Source organism: Eretmochelys imbricata, chromosome 24 (assembly GCF_965152235.1).
Source record: "Eretmochelys imbricata isolate rEreImb1 chromosome 24, rEreImb1.hap1, whole genome shotgun sequence".
In the NCBI taxonomy this organism is placed as follows: domain Eukaryota; kingdom Metazoa; phylum Chordata; order Testudines; family Cheloniidae; genus Eretmochelys; species Eretmochelys imbricata.
In genome coordinates, this window is record NC_135595.1 from 14,388,745 (window position 1) to 14,408,025 (window position 19,281).

A 19,281-nucleotide genomic window follows, 5' to 3' on the forward strand; every position below is an offset into this window, starting at 1 on the left:
TCTTCCCTTTTTTAAAGATGGGCACTACATTAGCCTTTTTCCAGTCGTCTGGGACTTCCCCAGATCGCCATGAGTTTTCAAAGAGGATGGCCAATGGCTCTGCAATCACAGCCGCCAACTCCTTTAGCACTCTTGGATGCAACGCATCTGGCCCCATGGACTTGTGCATGTCAAGCTTTTCTAAATAGTCCCAAACCACTTCTTTCTCCACAGAGGGCTGGTCACCTCCTCCCCATGCTGTGCTGCCCAGTGCAGCAGTCTGAGAGCTGACCTTGTTCGTGAAGACAGGCAAAAAAAGCATTGAGTACATTAGCTTTTTCCACATCCTCTGTCACTAGGTTGCCTCCCTCATTCAGTAAGGGGCCCACACTTTCCTGGACTTTCTTCTTGTTGCTAACATACCTGAAGAAACCCTTCTTCTTACTCTTAACATCTCTTGCTAGCTGCAACTCCAGGTGTGATTTGGCCTTCCTGATTTCACTCCTGTATCCCCGAGCAATATTTTTATACTCATCCTTGGTCATTTGTCCAATCTTCCACTTCTTGTAAGCTTCTTTTTTGTATTTAAGCTCAGCAAGGATTTCACTGTTAAGCCAAGCTGGTTGCCTGCCATATTTTCATTCTTTCTACACATCGGGATGGTTTGTCCCTGTAACCTCAATAAGGATTCTTTAAAATACAGCCAGCTCTCCTGGACTCCTTTCCCCCTCATGTTATACTCCCAAAGGATCTTGCCCATCAGTTCCCGGAGGGAGTCAATGTCTGCTTTTCTGAAGTCCAGGGGCCGTATTCTGCTGCTTTCCTTTCTTCCTTGTGTCAGGATCCTGAAATCGACCATCTCATGGTCACTGCCTCCCAGGTTCCCATCCACTTTTGCTTCCCCTACTAATTCTTCCCGGTTTGGGAGCAGCAGGTCAAAAAGAGCTCTGCCCCTAGTTGGTTCTTCCAGCACTTGCACCAGGAAATTGTCCCCTACATTTTCCAAAAATTTCCTGGATTGTCTGTACACCTCTGTATTGCTCTCCCAGCAGATATCAGGGTGATTGAAGTCTCCCATGAGAACCAGGGCCTGCGATCTAGTAACTTCTGCGAGTTGCTGGAAGAAAGCCTGGTCCACCTCATCCCCCTGGTCCGGTGGTCTATAGTAGACTCCCACCATGACATCACCCTTGTTGCTCACACTTCTAAACTTAATTCAGAGACTCTCAAGTTTTTCTGCAGTTTCATACTTGAGCTCTGAGCAGTCATACTGCTCCCTTACATACAGTGCAACTCCCCCACCTTTTCTGCTCTGCCTGTCCTTCCTGAACAGCTTATATCCATCCATGACAGTACTGCAGTCATGTGAGTTATCCCACCAAGTCTCTGTTATTCCAATCACATCATAATTCCTTGACTTTGCCAGGACTTCCAGTTCTCCCTGCTTGTTTTCCAGGCTTCATGCATTTGTATATAGGCACTTGAGATAACCCGCTGATCGCCCCTCTTTCTCAGTATGAGGCAGGAGCCCTCCCCTCTCACGCGCTTCTGCTCGTGCTTCCTTCCGGTATCCCACTTCCCCACTTACCTCAGGGTTTTGGTCTCCTTCCCCCGGTGAACCTAGTTTAAAGCCCTCCTCACTAGGTTAGCCAGCCTGCTTGCGAAGATGCTCTTCCCTCTTTTCATTAGGTGGAGCCCATTTCTGCCTAGCACTCCTTCTTGGAACACCATCCCATGGTCAAAGAATCCAAAGCCTTCTCTCCGACACCACCTGTGTAGCCATTCGTTGACTTCCACGATTCGACGGTCTCTACCCAGGCCTTTTCCTTCCACGGGGAGGATGGATGAGAACAGCACTTGCGCCTCAAACTCCTATATCCTTCTTCCTAGAGCCACGTAGTCTGCAGTGACCCGCTCAAGGTCATTCTTGGCAGTATCATTGGTGCCCATGTGGAGAAGCAGGAAGGGATATCAATCCGAGGGCTTGATGAGTGTCAGCAGTCTCTCTGTCACATCGCGAATCTTAGCTCCTGGCAAGCAGCAGACTTCTCGGTTTTCTCGGTCGGGGCGGCAGATAGATGACTCAGTCCCCCTGAGGAGAGAGTCCCTGACCACCACCACCCGCCTCCTTCTCTTGGGAGCGGTAGTCGTAGAACCCCCATCCCTAGGACAGTGCATCTCATGCCTTCCAATCGGCAGAGTCTCCTTCTGCTCCCTTCCCTCAGATGTATCATGGGTCCACTCTCCGCATTAGTACCTGTGGAGAGAACATGAAAACGGTTACTTACCTGTATCTGCGTTGCTGGTACATGGACTTTTTTCTTCTGGAGGTCACATGATGCCAAATTTCATCACCATCCTCCTGTCCCTGATGTGCAGCCTGCTCTGAATCTTCAGGACCTTGTGCCCGTAGAAGCATATCCTGACGTCTGTCCAGGAAATCTTCAGTTTCTCTTATGCAATGCAGGGTTGATACCTGTTGCTCCAGACCTTGAACCTTCTCTTCCAATATGGAGACCAGCTTGCACTTTGTACAGACAAAGTCGCTTCTGTCCTGTGGAAGAAAGACAAACAGCACATCCAGTGCAGGTCACAACAGCTGAACACCCCCCATCCATATTAAACAAGGGCGGTTTAGGTTGGACATTAGGAAAAACTTCCTAACTGTCAGGGTGGTTAAGTACCGGAATAAATTGCCTAGGGAGGTTGTGGAATCTCGTCATGAGAGATTTTTAAGAGCAGGTTAGACAAACACCTCTCAGGGATGATCTAGATAATACTTAGTCCTGCCATGAGTGCAGGGGATCACATTAGATGACCTTCGAGGTCCTTTCTAGTCCTATGATTCTATAATTCTATGTGGGGGAAGCACTTTTGCCACATAGGACTTAAATAGCTAGTGTTGTCTCTGAAGTGTTATCCATGGGGTTTACAGCTGATGCTCTGATCCGCTTAGTATGGGCAGTGCAGTTTACACCATTGGGGGTCATCATTTCAGGCTCTCTGCAGACTCAGGCAGATATTGCCGAACTAGTCACACTTGGGGCACATTTGGAAGGTTTTCCTTGCAGCCATAAAGGCCAAAAAATTATTTTTAACAAACAAACAAACAATTCAATATATAAATAAATAAAAAAAATGAAATTGAAAGCTTAGATTCTGGAGATTCCCAATGTGTCATACAAATATATCAGATGGGTTGCATATTAGACACCTCTAGATAATCAGATATTGTGGGTAAATCCTGTGGGTGGGTATATAATAGAGCTAGATAATGTGGACAGAGAGATCGGTGGGTGGGTCGATTGATTGATGGATGGATGGATGGTTAGATTCTTTAGGTGACTAGTCATATAGCTAGGTAGTGTGGATGGGTAGATAGACATAGAGAATTCTGCAGACAGACAGATACTGTAGGTAGATATTGTAGATAGATAAGTGCTCTATACAGAATTCTAAAAATGTAGGGCCAGAAGGCACCTCCAGAGGTCATCTAAGTCCATCTCCCTGGGCTGAGGCAATATTAAGTATAGCGAGACCATCCTTGACAGGTGTTTGTCGAACCTGTTCTTAATATATTCAGGCCAACTCGATTGATTTCACTGGTTCTTTCTGAGTAAGGAATGGGTAAAAAGTGATGGCTATCAGTCAGGATGAACAGGGAAGGTGTCCTTGCCTCTGTTTGCCGGAAGCTGGGAATGAGCGACTGGGGATGGAGCACTTGATGATTCCCTGTTCTGTTCATTCCCGCTGGGGCACCTGACATTGGCCACTGTCGGAAGACGGGATACTGAGCTATATGGGCCTTTGGTCTGACCCAGTATGGCCATTCTTATGTTCTTATGATGAAGGATGTGGCTCCCCGTATTGTATATGCCACTGGTTAGAGTGACAATGAGGTACAGTCGAAATGAGTGGTGAAGCGACATATGCAATAAGAACAAGTTAGGATGAAAGAGCAATAACACCCCATCCTGTCCTTGTCTCTAGCTAAACGGCGTGATCACCAGTCTCCCAGTGACACTGTCAGATGGTAAAATCAGAGTGTACCAGAGCGGCTTCCGCGCCGTCCTGCAGACGGACTTTGGTCTCCGGGTGGCATACAACTGGGACTGGCATCTGGTGATCACCCTCCCCAGCAGTTATTATGGGGCCACGTGTGGCCTATGTGGGAACTTCAACCAGAACCCTGAAGATGACATGACGTCAGCCAGCGGCACCAGAGTCTCCTCCATCGTGGGCTGGGCTGCCAGTTGGAAAGTCCAAGACCTGGATCCCTTTTGCTGGGATTCCTGCCAAGAGAACTGCCTGACATGTGATGAGAGTACAAGGGAGCTGTACGGGGGCGATAGTCACTGTGGGTTGATCAGCAAAGCACCGGGAGGGCCCTTCAGAGAGTGTCACTCCAGAGTGAACTCCACTGAGTTCTTTGATAGCTGCATCTATGACGTGTGTCTGAACAGGGGCGCTACAAAAATCTTGTGCCAGGCGCTGGAGGCCTACGCAGCAACCTGCAGAGACTACGGGGTCACCGTCTATGACTGGAGGATGCCATCTGGCTGTGGTGAGTCTGACAGCTTAGTGTCCTTACTGACACAGGCATGATCAATGTGATCAATGGTTCCATGTCTAGTTGGCAGCCGGTATCAAGTGGAGTGCCCCAAGGGTCGGTCCTGGGGCCGGTTTTGTTCAATATCTTCATAAATGATCTGGAGGATGGTGTGGATTGCACTCTCAGCAAATTTGCGGACGATACTAAACTGGGAGGAGTGGTAGATACGCTGGAGGGGAGGGATAGGATACAGAAGGACCTAGACAAATTGGAGGATTGGGCCAAAAGAAATCTGATGAGGTTCAATAAGGATAAGTGCAGAGTCCTGCACTTAGGACGGAAGAATCCAATGCACCGCTACAGACTAGGGACCGAATGGCTAGGCAGCAGTTCTGCGGAAAAGGACCTAGGGGTGACAGTGGACGAGAAGCTGGATATGAATCAGCAGTGTGCCCTTGTTGCCAAGAAGGCCAATGGCATTTTGGGATGTATAAGTAGGGGCATAGCGAGCAGATCGAGGGACGTGATCGTTCCCCTCTATTCGACATTGGTGAGGCCTCATCTGGAGTACTGTGTCCAGTTTTGGGCCCCACACTACAAGAAGGATGTGGATAAATTGGAGAGAGTCCAGCGAAGGGCAACAAAAATGATTAGGGGTCTGGAACACATGACTTATGAGGAGAGGCTGAGGGAGCTGGGATTGTTTAGCCTGCAGAAGAGAAGAATGAGGGGGGATTTGATAGCTGCTTTCAACTACCTGAAAGGGGGTTCCAAAGAGGATGGCTCTAGACTGTTCTCAATGGTAGCAGATGACAGAACGAGGAGTAATGGTCTCAAGTTGCAGTGGGGGAGGTTTAGATTGGATATTAGGAAAAACTTTTTCACTAAGAGGGTGGTGAAACACTGGAATGCGTTACCTAGGGAGGTGGTAGAATCTCCTTCCTTAGAGGTTTTTAAGGTAAGGCTTGACAAAGCCCTGGCTGGGATTATTTAACTGGGAATTGGTCCTGCTTCGAGCAGGGAGTTGGACTAGATGACCTTCAGGGGTCCCTTCCAACCCTGATATTCTATGATTCTATGATTCTATGATCAGGCCAGTCGGTAGAGAAGCCTGGATGTTTTTCATTCCACCAGAGTTTTGAGGAAAAATGCCATTCTTGTCAAATTCCAAATGTTTAGAAAAAAGTTCAGATTTTGGAAATATGTAATTTCAAAAAGTGAGACAAAGCGTGTCAACAACATTTCAGGATGGAGCATTTTGATTTTTCATTTTGAAACGACTTTTGACAACAAAATTAATTATTTTTAGATATATAAAACATTTTTTAAAAGTTTTATCAGGTTGAAACCAGACGTTAGTGTTTTGATTTTATCAAAATAAAACACTTTGATCGACCTCCAATAATGTCTGGGACAGCAATTTCATTTCTGTTCCCTTTTGGAACAGAAGAAAATCCAAAATCTTGGTATTTCCAATGAAATGGTAAATCTGGTTTCAGCTCAGTTCCAGTAGCCCATCTGTTCACTCTGTCGGTGGAGGGGATGGTGAATGACCTGAGCATAGAGTTGTGAATGACTGGGTTTCTTGGCATAGGGATCAACACTGACTCTGAGCACCATCTATTGAGCTCCCTACTCTGCTCCTTGCAGTACAACATCCCCTAGTGTCACCCTTGGGAATTGGGGTCAGCACTGATTCCAAGGATGAGCATCCCCTACTGAGCCTTCCACCCCACTCCCTGAAGCACAGTGCCCCCTAGTGCAACACTGGAGCATTGGAGTCAGCATGGACTCAAGTGGAGAGCACCTCCTAATCAGACCCGGCTCCTTTGTTTGCAGAACCGTGCCCCCTCGCTCCACACTGTGCCATTAAGGTCAGCACTAACTCAAGGGAGAGTACTCTTACTGAGCACTCCCTGCAGACCCTAAGTGTTCTTTATACCCAAGAGCTGACCCTGATGATTCACTCATGGCTTGTGAGATTTGGCTGCAGACATATATGGCCTTTTGGTTTCTGAATGCAGAAGTTAATTCCACCTCACTTATGGCTGTTTCATGCTGGGTGGATAATGCACTGCGTGTAAGAATTTTTCTGTAGCTCTCACTGCGTTTAGGCAGGTTGTTTCATTCATTTCCTGTATTTTTAAATCTCCCCTTTCCAAACTTGTCGCAGCCCTGCCCTGCCCTGAGAACAGCCACTATGAGGCCTGTGGGAACGCCTGCCCCGCCAGCTGCTCTGACCGAACTGCCCCCTCCTCCTGCCGGGAGCCCTGCGTGGAGACCTGCCAGTGTAATGACGGTTACATCCTCAGTGCTGACAAGTGCGTCCCCCTGGGGAGCTGCGGCTGTGACTACAACGGCCACTACTACAAACCCAGTGAGGAGTTCTGGGACGATGAGAACTGCCGCTCTCGGTGCAGTTGTGACTCCAGCCTGGGCACTGTGGTTTGCAGAAAGACCAGTTGCAAGGCCAAAGAAAGATGCTCCGTGGTCAATGGGGTCCGTGGCTGCCATACGATCAGCTACTCCACCTGCATAGGTACTGGAGACCCTCACTACACCACCTTTGATGGGAAAAAGTATGATTTCATGGGCTCCTGCATCTACCAGTTTGCGGCTCTCTGCTCCGAGGACCCCACACTCGCCCCGTTCAATGTCAAAGTGGAGAACAACAACCGAGGCAGTAAGGCCGTGTCCTTCACCAAAAGGGTGACCTTAGAGGTCTACAACGTGACCATCAGCTTGAGCCAGGAGCATCCACGCAAGATCCAGGTAGGGATGCAGGATCACTGGGGAACACAGGAAGTCATTTCAGTGATCTCTTGTCTGGGCTCTTTGTTCTCTTCTTAGCTCTGGGAGGGAGCTGGGGTCTAGTGGTTGGAGTAGGGGGTGGGAACCAGGACTCCTGGATTTCATCCCTGGCTCTGTGAGGGAAGTGGGGTCCAGTGGTTGGTGCGGGGGGCTGGGAGCCAGGACTCCGAGGTTCTATCACAGCTGTGGGGACTAGAAGGTTAGAGCAGAAGGCGCTAAGAACTAGAGCTCCAGCATTCTGCTCCTGGGAAGTAGGGGAAGTGGTTTGAGCTGGGATTCAGACAGTGAGGATTTTATTCCTCTCTCTGCCCCTGACTGGCTTAATAACCTAGGACAAGTCGCTTCCTATCTTTGTACCTCTGTGAGCAGGTCTACACGTAAAACACTTAAAACACTGCACCGATGCAGCTGCACCGCTGTAGCGCTTCGTGAAGACGCTAGTATGTTGATGGGAGGGCTTCTCCTGTCGGCGTAGTTAATCTACCTCCGCAAGAGGCAGTGGCTATGTTGACAGGAGAAGTCCTCCCATTGCCAGAGCAATGTCTACACCGGGGGTTAGGTCAGTGTAACTGCATTGCTCAGGGGGTGGATTTTTCACACACCAGAGCACCGTAGTTATACCGATGTAAGATTATAGGGTAGACCTGGCCTATTTCCCCAACTCTAAAGGGGGTAATAAGACCTTTTCACTTCACAGGGCTGTTGTGAGTAGAGCTAGGCAAATAACTGGTTCTTTGACACACTTCAAGTTCCGTAAATATTGACAAAAATTCTGTTCAACCTGAAACGAAACTTTTTGTTTTGTTTCCGGGCAACAAAAAGCCAAGGAAATGATGGGCTAGGTTCATGCAGTCGCCAGCGGTGATAATGACTCCCTTTAGCACTCACCTGGAATGTGGAAGACCTGGATTCCATTCCGCCTTCTGCCTGATGGGGAGAAGGAATTCGAATTTGCTGGAGAGTCCACTAGCTACTGGACTATAGGATATTCTGGGGCAGGGCTATGCTTAAAATTTTGATCAATCTAAACTATATCTTTCAGGGGAGTGAAAAATCCACCCCCTCTCCCCCGAGCACTGTAGTTAAGCCAACCTAACCCTTGATGTAGACACATCTAGGCTGACAGAAGAATTCTTCCATCAATGTAGCTACCGCTGCCGAGGGAGGTGGATTACCTACCTCCAATGGAAAAATCCCTTCCATCAACGTAGGACGTGTTTGGACCTTCACACGACAGCAGCACATAGCATCCGTAGCGTAGATATGCCCTCAGTCTCTCCTCTTGAAGCTGTTCCACTTTGTACGAAATACTTGACTAGTCCCTGGCCCAGAGAGCAAGAATAAGAATGTTTCTAAACCTGGCTGTTAAGCACTCGGCTGGGGCAGGGGGAGACTCACATTTAAATTCCTGCTCCATTGACTAGTTAGTTATACAAAGTAGAACAGCTTCAGCAGGAGAAACTGAGAATACCTTTTCCCTAGAGTGGCCTAGTAGGTGCTAAATGTGAGACCAAAATTCAATCCTGCTCTCTATCAGGCAGTGGGGGAATTGAACCCTGGTCTACCACATCCTGGGTGCCCTAAAGACTGGGCTAACGGTTATAAAGGAAACTGCTCATGCACATACAGTGCCTTGTGCATCCAGCCTGAAATTGTTTTTCCACCACAGCTATCCCTCCAATTTTTATCAAATATGGAAATAGTTTCTGGTCAACGAAAGCTGCATTTATGAGCAAGTACATTATTTGTGTGAGATTTTTCACCCAGCTCTAGTCTTTAATGCTTCAACTGCATCGCACTCCTTGGATAGAAGGAGCTTTAGAAAAGGAAAGGGCAATAGTAAGGGGCAATGGGATGACACATTAATGCACTGGGTTACCCTCCACCCAATTCAGAAACAGAAATTCTGGAGCCAGACCATCCATGGCAGCTCCGTGGAAATGGAATTATTTCATGTTGAGTGCACTGCGTGAAATCCTTGACAATCTCTACTGTATGTTTTCCAGGTCAATGGTGTCTTTGTGGACCTGCCCTTTTCCCACCAGCACAAGTTCAAGGCCTACATCAGTGGAGTCCACGGCTTTATCCAGACTGATTTTGACCTGAGAGTGAGCTTTGACTGGTACAGCTACGCCAGGGTCATTCTACCCAATACGTACGCCAACGCCGTCTGCGGCCTCTGTGGCAATGCCAATCAGGACCCCAGCGATGATCTGACCATGAAGGATGGAACTCAGACATCTGATGAGATTCAGTTTGCAGAGAGCTGGAAGGTGGGGGAGGTCCCAGGGTGCTCGTCTAGCTGCACCGGGGACTGCTCAGTCTGCAGTGAGGCTCAGAAACAACCCTACAAGGGAGACCAGTACTGCGGGATCCTCACCCGACAGAACGGGCCATTCAGGCAGTGCCACGGGACCATCGACCCAGCTCCCTTCTTCGACGATTGTCTCTATGACACGTGCCAGTACAAGGGTCACCAGGACACTCTGTGCAGCGCCATCAGCGCCTATGTCACATCCTGCCAGACCAGGGGCATCCGGATAGGGCAGTGGAGATCGGCCTCATTCTGCCGTGAGTGCTGCCTGCGGGACTCTGCTTTAGGGACTGGCGACTGCCCATGTGCACCAACGCCCTCTGCAGGGTGGGGTCAGAATTGTTCACCCACCCAGTTCTGAGTTTTAATTTACAGTCCGACATCTTTGTTACAGATTCTAGACCTAGACATTTCCACCATGCAATTAAAATTGCAGTCCCTGAAATATTTTTTTCATTCTGTGTCATGTTACTGTGTGGGTGTGGATTTTCCACAACCCTGAGCGATGTACTTACACTGACATAAATCTGTAGTGTAGACCAAGCCGTACACTTTGCCTTTTCAGAGTAAATTGAATTAATACTTTGGCATTTAGAGAAGTAGAAACATTTTATAACATTCATTAAGTTTTGTAAGTCACTTCGAGGTAGGTAAGTATTGTTATCCCCATTTGATTGGTTGGGAAAATTAGGAAAAGAGCTGTCAAATTATTTGGCCAAAGGTGTCCTCCTTAAATAAGTAGCAGAGCTAGGAAAAGAACCCAGGAGTTCTGAGCCCCCCTGCTTGGAACATAATGCAGGAATGCCGACTCCCGCTATTCTAGTCAAGAGGTGACCCTTCATCCCACACATGGGAACAGAACCCAAGAGTCCTGATGGCCACTCCCCTAATTTAATCGCTAGACTATACTTTTCCCAGAGATGAAGCTAGGACCAGGAGTCCTGATTCCCAGTCCCCTGCTCTAACCATATCTGAACGGATGTGAAAAGAACATTGACCAAGATGATCTGTTAGTTCAACCACATTTCTCCTCACACACAAATTCAAATTCTCTCTGATCTTTTTTCTTCAGGACCCACCTGCCCCCTTAACTCTCACTATGAACTCTGTGGAATCAGCTGCCCTTCCAACTGCAACGACCTGTGGGCTCTAGATCAGTGTGAGAAGCCCTGTGCTGAAGGGTGTTTCTGTGACGCTGGATTCACCCTGAGTGGTGAGAAGTGCATCCCCGTCGCACAGTGCGGCTGTGTGCACAAGGCCGTGTATTACAGGAAGGGAGAGGAGTTCTACCCCAGCGCCTCCTGTCAGGAGCGCTGCTTATGCAAAGACAATGGGGTCGTTGAGTGCCAGGAGGCCTCCTGTGGAGCCAATGAGGAGTGCAGGGTGGAGAATGGAGTCCTGGGCTGCCACGCCACGGGATATGGAACATGCGTCGCATCTGGTGGACCTCACTACATCTCCTTTGACGGACGGGCCTTTGACTTCCAGGGCTCCTGCACTTACACCTTAGCCAAGGTTTGCAGCAGAGACTCTGGACTGGGGAACTTCTCTGTGGTGGTGGAGAATGAGAGCCCTGGTGGTGGCCACATGGCTGTGACGAGGACAGTGGTGGTGTCGCTGCCTGGTTACACCATCGCCATGGAGAGGGGGAGGAAGTGGAAGATTGCGGTAAGTCCCTGTTTGCGATTAGTCTTACATAGCACTAATGGGGTGTGTGTGTGTAAAAAAAACACACCAGGACACTGCTGAGTCTCCATCAGTGATGGGTGAATTTCTCTCTCATTGGCACAGGTGGGTGGTGAGCTCTTCACCCTCCCACTGGCTACGGACGATGGAAAGCTTTGGATCAACCAAGAGGGGAACAGCATCATTGTCCAATCAGCCTCTGGCCTCCAAGTCTTTTATGACACTGCCTCTTACCTCCTAGTGTCCGTCCCCAGCACCTACAAGGGACATGTGTGCGGCTTGTGTGGCAACTTTAACGATGACAAGAACGATGATCTCCTGCTGCCCGGTGTGAAGAGTACCCAGAATGTGGATGAGTTTGTCACCTCCTGGAAGGTGCCCGTTGATGCTGCCACATGCTCCGATGGCTGTGGTGAGAAGTGCCCCGTCTGTGATGCAGCCCAGACAGCGCTGTACCAGACAAAGAGCTCCTGTGGGTTGATCACAGCCACCTCGGGTCCCTTCAGACACTGTCACTCAATAATCAGTCCTGTTGAGTATTTCAACCACTGTCTCTATGACTTGTGTGCCACCAACGGAAGGGGAGAGACCCTCTGCCAGAGCCTGCAGGCCTATGTGGCTGCATGCCAAGCAGCTGGGGCCAAGATGGAGACCTGGAGAACGGCCTCCTTCTGCCGTAAGTCTACAGGACAATCTACAATCTGTACTTCATTAACCCATAGCTGCTGTAGTTTTTGTGCTATCCAACCTCCACAATACCCCTCAGACTTCTAGGCTAAGTAGGAGCCTCTGTTTATTTAGGTGGGAGACCTCAGCTTATCTTGGCTTTCTGTCTGTGATGGTCCTAATTTTCTTCTGTCCCTTCAGCCCTCGCCTGCCCGGCAAACAGCCACTACGAGCTGTGTACCAGATCCTGCGATTTCACCTGTGCCAGCTTGTTTGCCCCTGCCCAATGCACTGGGAAGTGCTTTGAAGGCTGCTGGTGTGATCCAGAATACGTGTCTGACGGGGAGGCATGTGTCTCCATGGACAGGTGTGGGTGTGTGCACAACGGACGCTACATCAAGGTGGGTGTTGGGTTATTGGTCCCTCCATTCTCCCCGATTCTGCCATTCTCCTCTGGCAATGGGATTCCCAATGCGGGTTAGAGTGACTGTAGAGTGGCATGTTCTGTATCCTACTATGTGGCTATACCTAAAACCTAGAGTCAAATCCTGCCCTCAGAGTCAACCATGCAGCTTCCGCAGTCAATGGCAGCTGTGCATACAAAATGTGGGGCCCATCATTTCTATTACAGGGATCATAGAAACAAGGATGATCAGGGTTGGAAGAGACCTCAGGAGGTCATCTAGTCCAACCCCCTGCTCAAAGCAGGACCAACCCCAGCTAAATCATCCCAGTCAGGGCTTTGTCAAGCCAGGCCTTAAAAACTTCTAAGGAAGGAGATTCCACCACCTCCCTAGGTAACCCATTCCAGGGCTTCACCACCCTCCTTGTGAAATAGTTTTTCCTAATATCCAACCTAAACCTCCCCCACCTCAATTTGAGACCATTGCTCCTTATTCTGTCATCTGCCACCACTGAGAACAGGGATGGTCTTCTATATTCCAGAACAGGCCTTTAGAATAACCAAAGCAAAGGCTGCTCCTAGAAGATCCTTTCCCAGTTTTACACTGAGCTCAGAGCATCTCATGGGGGTGTCAGGTCTTTGGGAGTTTCATTGGTTCTGTGTAATTGCCCATGCAGGGCAGACTTGATCAACGATGCTCACAGGTTATGGACCTCACGAAGCAGCCTCGGTGGCTCGATCTAAGGAACTGACCAGTACCTGGGATGTAATGTGACTCCCAGAAGGTTCTGAGCATGGGCTTAAATCAGGTAGGTATCCAGATAGCCAGGTATTGAGATAAAGCTTGTTTGCAGGAAATTGTAAAACAGATCTGGAAGGAAATATCACGAGGGAATGAAACTGTCCAGCATGTTGGAGACTGAGCAAGTGTAAAGTAGGGAAGTGTCTAGGGAATGGGAAACAGGCCTTTCCCCTCCAGGGGGTCTAACTCTGTTCCAGACTCAGGCTAGGGGGACTGGCTGGCTTAGGGGGACAGGGGATAGGACACAGGGCCTCGCTCTTCTAGGGGTGCCAGCTCTGAGCCAGCCCCAGGTCAGAGGGACTGCCTGGCTCAGTGGGTTGGGGAAATGGGACACAGGGCCTTTCTCCTCTAGGGGCCTCTGACTCTGATCCAGCCCAGGGTGGGGGGATTGGTTGGCTTAGGTGGCTGGGCAATGCAAGATGGGGCCTTTCCCCTCGAGGGGACCAGCTCTGATCCAGCCTTAGTTCAGGGGGGCAGCGAGTGGAATATGAGGCTCTTCCCCTCCAGTCTGGCTCCTGGGAAACAAGAGCATTGACTGTGTGTAAAGAAGAGTGTTGGTGGGACTTGGCCTAATTTCTGGTTGGCAAATCTGCCTTTCCCATGAAAATCAACACTGCAGCCGCCCCCCTTGTTGTCAGACCTTGGGCAGTGGATGTTGGTAGGTGTTGGGTCTTGATGTTATTAGACCTCAGTGTGGAGACCGGTCAATCCTGCACCTTGCTTTTTTTCTCTCTGCTGTATCCACCTGCTCTTTCTCTCTGTCATCAGCCTTGCTAAGCTATTGCTTCTGAAAGGTCCTTGACATCTTCTCTCTATTGATCCTCTCACGGCGGGGCTTTCCTATAGCTCTATATATTGCTGCTCCCAGTCCCTCCTGCCGAGGGGTGAGTCCCTTTGCATTCACTTAACAAAGTTGTTTGTCTGGGTATTTCCCTGCAGGCCAGGGAGAGCTTTGTCTCCAGCAACTGCTCTGAGAAATGCACCTGCCACGCTTCAGGCGAGGTCATCTGTGAGGAAACAAACTGTACCGAAGAGGAGAAATGCATGCTCAGGAATGGGGTGCGCAGCTGCGTGGAGCAGATGGGCCGGTGCATGCTGGCCCCAGGAATATGGTTCACCTCCTTTGACGGTGTCACGAGGGAAGTCCTCCTTGAAGGGGCCTACGAGGTGACTTCCCTCTGCAAAGGGGTCAACCTCCCCTGGTTCCGGATGGTGGTCATTGTGTTCAGAGAAGGTGGCTTGGCCGTTCCTGAAGGCATCTCCGTTTTCTTTGACGAGGGTCTTATCCATGTCAATAAGAAAAAGGAGATTTGGGTAAGAGGAGGCTGGATTAGCACACCCTAAACCAAGGGTGAGGGGCAAAAATCTGGGGGAGGGGGTGAGTCACTATTAAGATCCCTGCTTTATTGAAGGGAAGTGATCTGCCCAAAGTCATATGGTGAGTTAGTGACTGAGTTGGGAATAGAGTGCAGGACTCCTGTGAGGATGCTGCTCTAATCACTAGACCCAGGGATAGAACCCAGGAGTCCTGGCTCCCATCTCACTCCTGCTCTAATCCTACTAGACCCCACTCCCCTCCCAGGGGTGGGACTAGAACCCATGAGTTCTGAATCTTAGCCCACTCATCTAACCAGTGAATGAAACACCACATGGAGCTGGGAGTCCCTAACCTCCTCCTCTAATGGTGAGCCTACGCTGCTACCAATAGCAAGGCTGTTCCTGACATGCCAGCAGTCTCACCTGCAGTAGCTGTAGGAAGCTGTGGTGAGCAAAAGACCTTCACCGGGGTATTTAACCACGCGACCACTGGGAAGAATGTTGACAGAGGAGACCACTCACCTTCGTAAAATGTGTGAGATCTGTGGATCAGGACGATGGTGATTTGAGTAGATCTAGTCCTGATCCCAGCCAGAAACAAGGATGAAAAATGCATATCTCTGCTATGGGCAGGATTTTTGATAAATCGTTTTTGGACAAAAAATGCCTGTTCATTGAACCCAAAACTTTTTGTGATACAGGCTTGGGTTTGACGAAGCTCCCAAGTGGAAAAAAACTCTGAAAAAGGAGTTCCAAAATGCTCAAAATGAAACATTTCCATATTTTCAAAATGAAAAATTCTGGTTTTCCATTTCAGAATAACTTTGTGTTTCAGATTTTAAATGAATTAGTCTAAAAATGAAGTTAAAAGGAAAAAGGTCAAAATAGAAATGACCCAACTATACTGAAACCAAACATTTCAATTGACCCAAAACAAACAAACAAAAATTCAGATTTTTGGTTTGCGAAAATTTGAAGACTTTCCATACTGATTCAGGATGAGAAAAAATTTCAAACTCTCAAAAACTTGTGGCAATACTGGAAAACCATTCCACCCCCCTCCAGCTCTAATCTGTGTATTTACAGACCTTAAAACAAACGGATTTCTATTAAAGTACGGGGGTGGGAAATTAGGACTCAGGACACCCAAGTGTGGCAGCACAATGGGCCCCAACTGTGATCAGGGCCCCATTATGCCAGGCCTTGCACAGACACACAGTGAGAAACAGTCCCTGCCCCAGCTGAGATCAGGGCCCCATTGTTCTGGGCGCTGCCCAGACACACAGCAAGAGACAGTCCCTGCCCCCCTGAGATCAGGGTCTCTATCACACAGAACATACAACTAAAGAGACACAAAGGGAGATAGAAGATACATGGACCAACGTCACACAGGAAGTCAGTAGCAGAGCCATGGACAGAACCCAGGTTTCCTGAGTACCAGTCGAATACTTGTTCTGGGCTGGATCTCCCTGCCTCAGTTGACTGGTGACCCCCATTAATTTCCCTTCACAGTCAATATGATTAGATCTGACCACATTTCTTTTGGCTGAAAACGAAGCATTAGGCTGTAAGCTCATTGGGGCAAAGACTGTGCTTTTGGTCTGTGTTTGTACAGCACTTGGCACAAAGAGGTCCCGAACCACCCCGGGGATTCCTGGGTGCTGTTGCAATCGAAATAATGCCACTAATTACGGAAACGTGAGCTAACGAAGACCATGTTAGCGTCAGAAAAAAAGGAGAACTGACTCCCTTAGTCACACCATGCAATGAGGAGAAGAAGAACTGGAAAGTGATAGGCTCATCTCCCAGAGTGGAGGGGCAGATCCTGCTCTCAGTTATGTCAGTCTCAATCCAGAGTTACACCCCTGACTGCAATGGATTTACTCGGGTTTTACACTTGTTTGAGAGCAAGATCTGACCTAGCGACTCCAGACCCCATTGCCTTGTACTGGGGTCCATAGACTAGCTCTGTCTCACTCCCCCCCATGCTGCCCAGCTTTTCTCTGACCTCCTTGTCTGTGCCTTCCAGGTGAGAGGGCACCAAAGGAAGCTCCCAGTGAAGGTATCCGAAACCTTGTCTGTACATGAGTCTCAGGGCACCATCGTGATTGTCCAGGGCTCTAGAATAAAGATTCTGTTCAGCCTGAGTGGGGAGGTGACGGTGACAGTCAGCAAGAGCCTGGCTAACAATCTGTGTGCACCTTGCGGGAACTTCAACGGCAACATCTCAGATGAGCTGCGGCTGCCCAGCGGGCAGGTTGTGGGGAACATCATGGATGTGTTTGAAGCTTGGAGGGCGCGAGACCTCTCAAGAAGGTAAGGGGCTCTTCAAAGGGCTGCTCCTTCTAAGACAGCATGGCCATTCACTCTCCACAGGTGTGATCCTGTGGTTGGCCTGGTTCATAGATTCCATACGTTCCAAGGCCAAGAAGGGCCATTGCGACCTGCCTCAAAAGAATTCCTGTTAGAGCAGATCTGTTAGAAAGGCATCAGGCTTGATTACAGAATGCTGAGTGCTGGAGGATCCACCACTGGTTTTCGGATTTTTGGTTGTCTGATGAAAAAAATCAAAAAAAGTTCAAGGAAAGCTGATACTCTCCTTGAAAATGGTCCTTTAAAGTGAAAACCCAGTTGGCTGTCTGTTGTCACGACAGCTTTGATGGCAATATTTCAACCAGCCCTACAAAATTGCAGTTCCTTCTGTTGGCCCTGTAGATCCAGTGCGGCAGTGGAAGAGTGAGATGGTCCTGTTCTTGTTCCAACCACTTATGCCTGTGCAACCCCCCTGTACCCAATAGGGTTGAACAGGTTCCCCGAAGATGAAGCCAGCCTTGATGAACCTGTACTGCTGGTGTAACCCACACACTTCCTCGGTGTGGTGTTCTGTTCCATCTAGTGGCACCGAGACCACTTAGGGAGAGATTAATGAGCCTGCTCTACAGCCTTAGCTGAGGGCCATATGGCTTTTAGCTCATGCAGTAGAAGCTCATGCACCAAGCTCCAGAGATCCTAGGTTCAATACTGCCCACTGATGACAGGGGTCTGTCGATGTTCCATTGGCATTGGTGCCCAAGAAGGAAAGACCCCAGCTTGACTCTCAGGGTATGTCTACACTGCAGTCAGGCGTGACTGCAGCTCGTTTACGTGTACCTGAGCTGGCTTGGATCGACCTAGCTTGCTAAAAAGAGCAGTGACTGTAAAAGTCGCCTGGACTACCTGCTCGAGCACCTGTCTAGGGTCAGAGACAGGCTAATGGTCAGGCAGCTAGCCGGTGCCACCACCCCGATCAAAGCTAGCTCAGATAGCCCTAGCCATGCTGGAGTCACCTCTCCCGATTGCAGTGTAGATGTACCCTTGGATCCCAGAAGGAACTTCCAGGGCTGGCAGCTAGGAACCCTCCGCCCCCGCCCAGCATTTGTGATACGGAAACCACTGGCCATGGCTACCTGCAGTACCACTTTTGTTGGAGTAAAGACAATGGCTCTGCTTCTGTTCTGTGCCAGCTTTGCTCTGCTTCTGCTTCAGCCCCTGGCATATATTAGAGAAGCCATGGGCTGCTTTAGTTTATAACAGGGTTGCTTCAAGGCTCCATTTCTAGTTGGCAGCCGGTGTCAAGTGGAGTGCCCCAGGGGTTGGTCCTGGGGCCGGTTTTGTTCAATATCTTCATAAATGATCTGGAGGATGGTGTGGATTGCACTCTCAGCAAATTTGCGGATGATACTAAACTGGGAGGAGTGGTAGATATGCTGGAGGGCAGGGATAGGATACAGAGGGACCTAGACAAATTGGAGGATTGGGCCAAAAGAAATCTGATGAGGTTCAATAAGGATAGGTGCAGGGTCCTGCACTTAGGACGGAAGAACCCAATGCACAGCTACAGACTAGAGACCGAATGGCTAGGCAGCAGTTCTGCGGAAAAGGACCTAGGGGTGACAGTGGACGAGAAGCTGGATATGAGTCAGCAGTGTGCCCTTGTTGCCAAGAAGGCCAATGGCATTTTGGGATGTATAAGTAGGGGCATAGCGAGCAGATCGAGGGACGTGATCGTCCCCCTCTATTCGACATTGGTGAGGCGTCATCTGGAGTACTGTGTCCAGTTTTGGGCCCCACACTACAAGAAGGATGTGGATAAATTAGAAAGAGTCCAGCGAAGGGCAACAAAAATGATTAGGGGTCTGGAACACATGAGTTATGAGGAGAGGCTGAGGGAACTGGGATTGTTTAGTCTGCGGAAGAGAAGAATGAGGGGGGATTTGATAGCTGCTTTCAACTACCTGAGAGGTGATTCCAGAGAGGATGGTTCTAGACTATTCTCGGTGGTGGAAGAGGACAGGACAAGGAGTAATGATCTCAAGTTGCAGTGGGGGAGGTTTAGGTTGGATATTAGGAAAAACTTTTTCACTAGGAGGGTGGTGAAACACTGGAATGCGTTGCCTAGGGAGGTGGTGGAATCTCCTTCCTTAGAAGTTTTGAAGGTCAGGCTTGACAAAGCCCTGGCTGGGATGCTTAATTGGGGATGGGTCCTCCTTTTGAGCAGGGGGTTGGACTAGATGACCTCCTGAGGTCCCTTCCAACCCTGATATTCTATGATTCTATGATTCTATGATTCTTGCTCCATGACCCATACACTGGGGCTTATGAGGTGGACAGCACAGGTCTGCCTCTGCCAGCACAGGTCTGCCCCTGCCAGCCCTGCACTGCTCCTTCCCTAGGGCGATTCTTCTTGTGTAACTTTTATGGCCCCAGAGTGA

At 49.2% G+C, this 19,281-nt stretch overlaps 1 protein-coding gene across 1 annotated transcript in view; it reads left to right on the forward strand.

The window, feature by feature from the left end:
- The window catches only part of LOC144279944 (IgGFc-binding protein-like), a 63,304-nt gene extending 46,454 nt beyond the window's left edge, over positions 1–16,850 (forward strand). Inside the window, exons 21-28 of the mRNA XM_077841648.1 lie at positions 3,970–4,543; positions 6,705–7,303; positions 9,349–9,983; positions 10,775–11,324; positions 11,448–12,018; positions 12,210–12,409; positions 14,153–14,527; positions 16,560–16,850. Of these exons, the coding sequence (XP_077697774.1) occupies positions 3,970–4,543; positions 6,705–7,303; positions 9,349–9,983; positions 10,775–11,324; positions 11,448–12,018; positions 12,210–12,409; positions 14,153–14,527; positions 16,560–16,850 (3,795 nt within the window). The remainder of the gene's footprint in view (positions 1–3,969; positions 4,544–6,704; positions 7,304–9,348; positions 9,984–10,774; positions 11,325–11,447; positions 12,019–12,209; positions 12,410–14,152; positions 14,528–16,559) is intronic.
- The last annotated feature ends 2,431 nt before the right edge of the window (positions 16,851–19,281 follow it).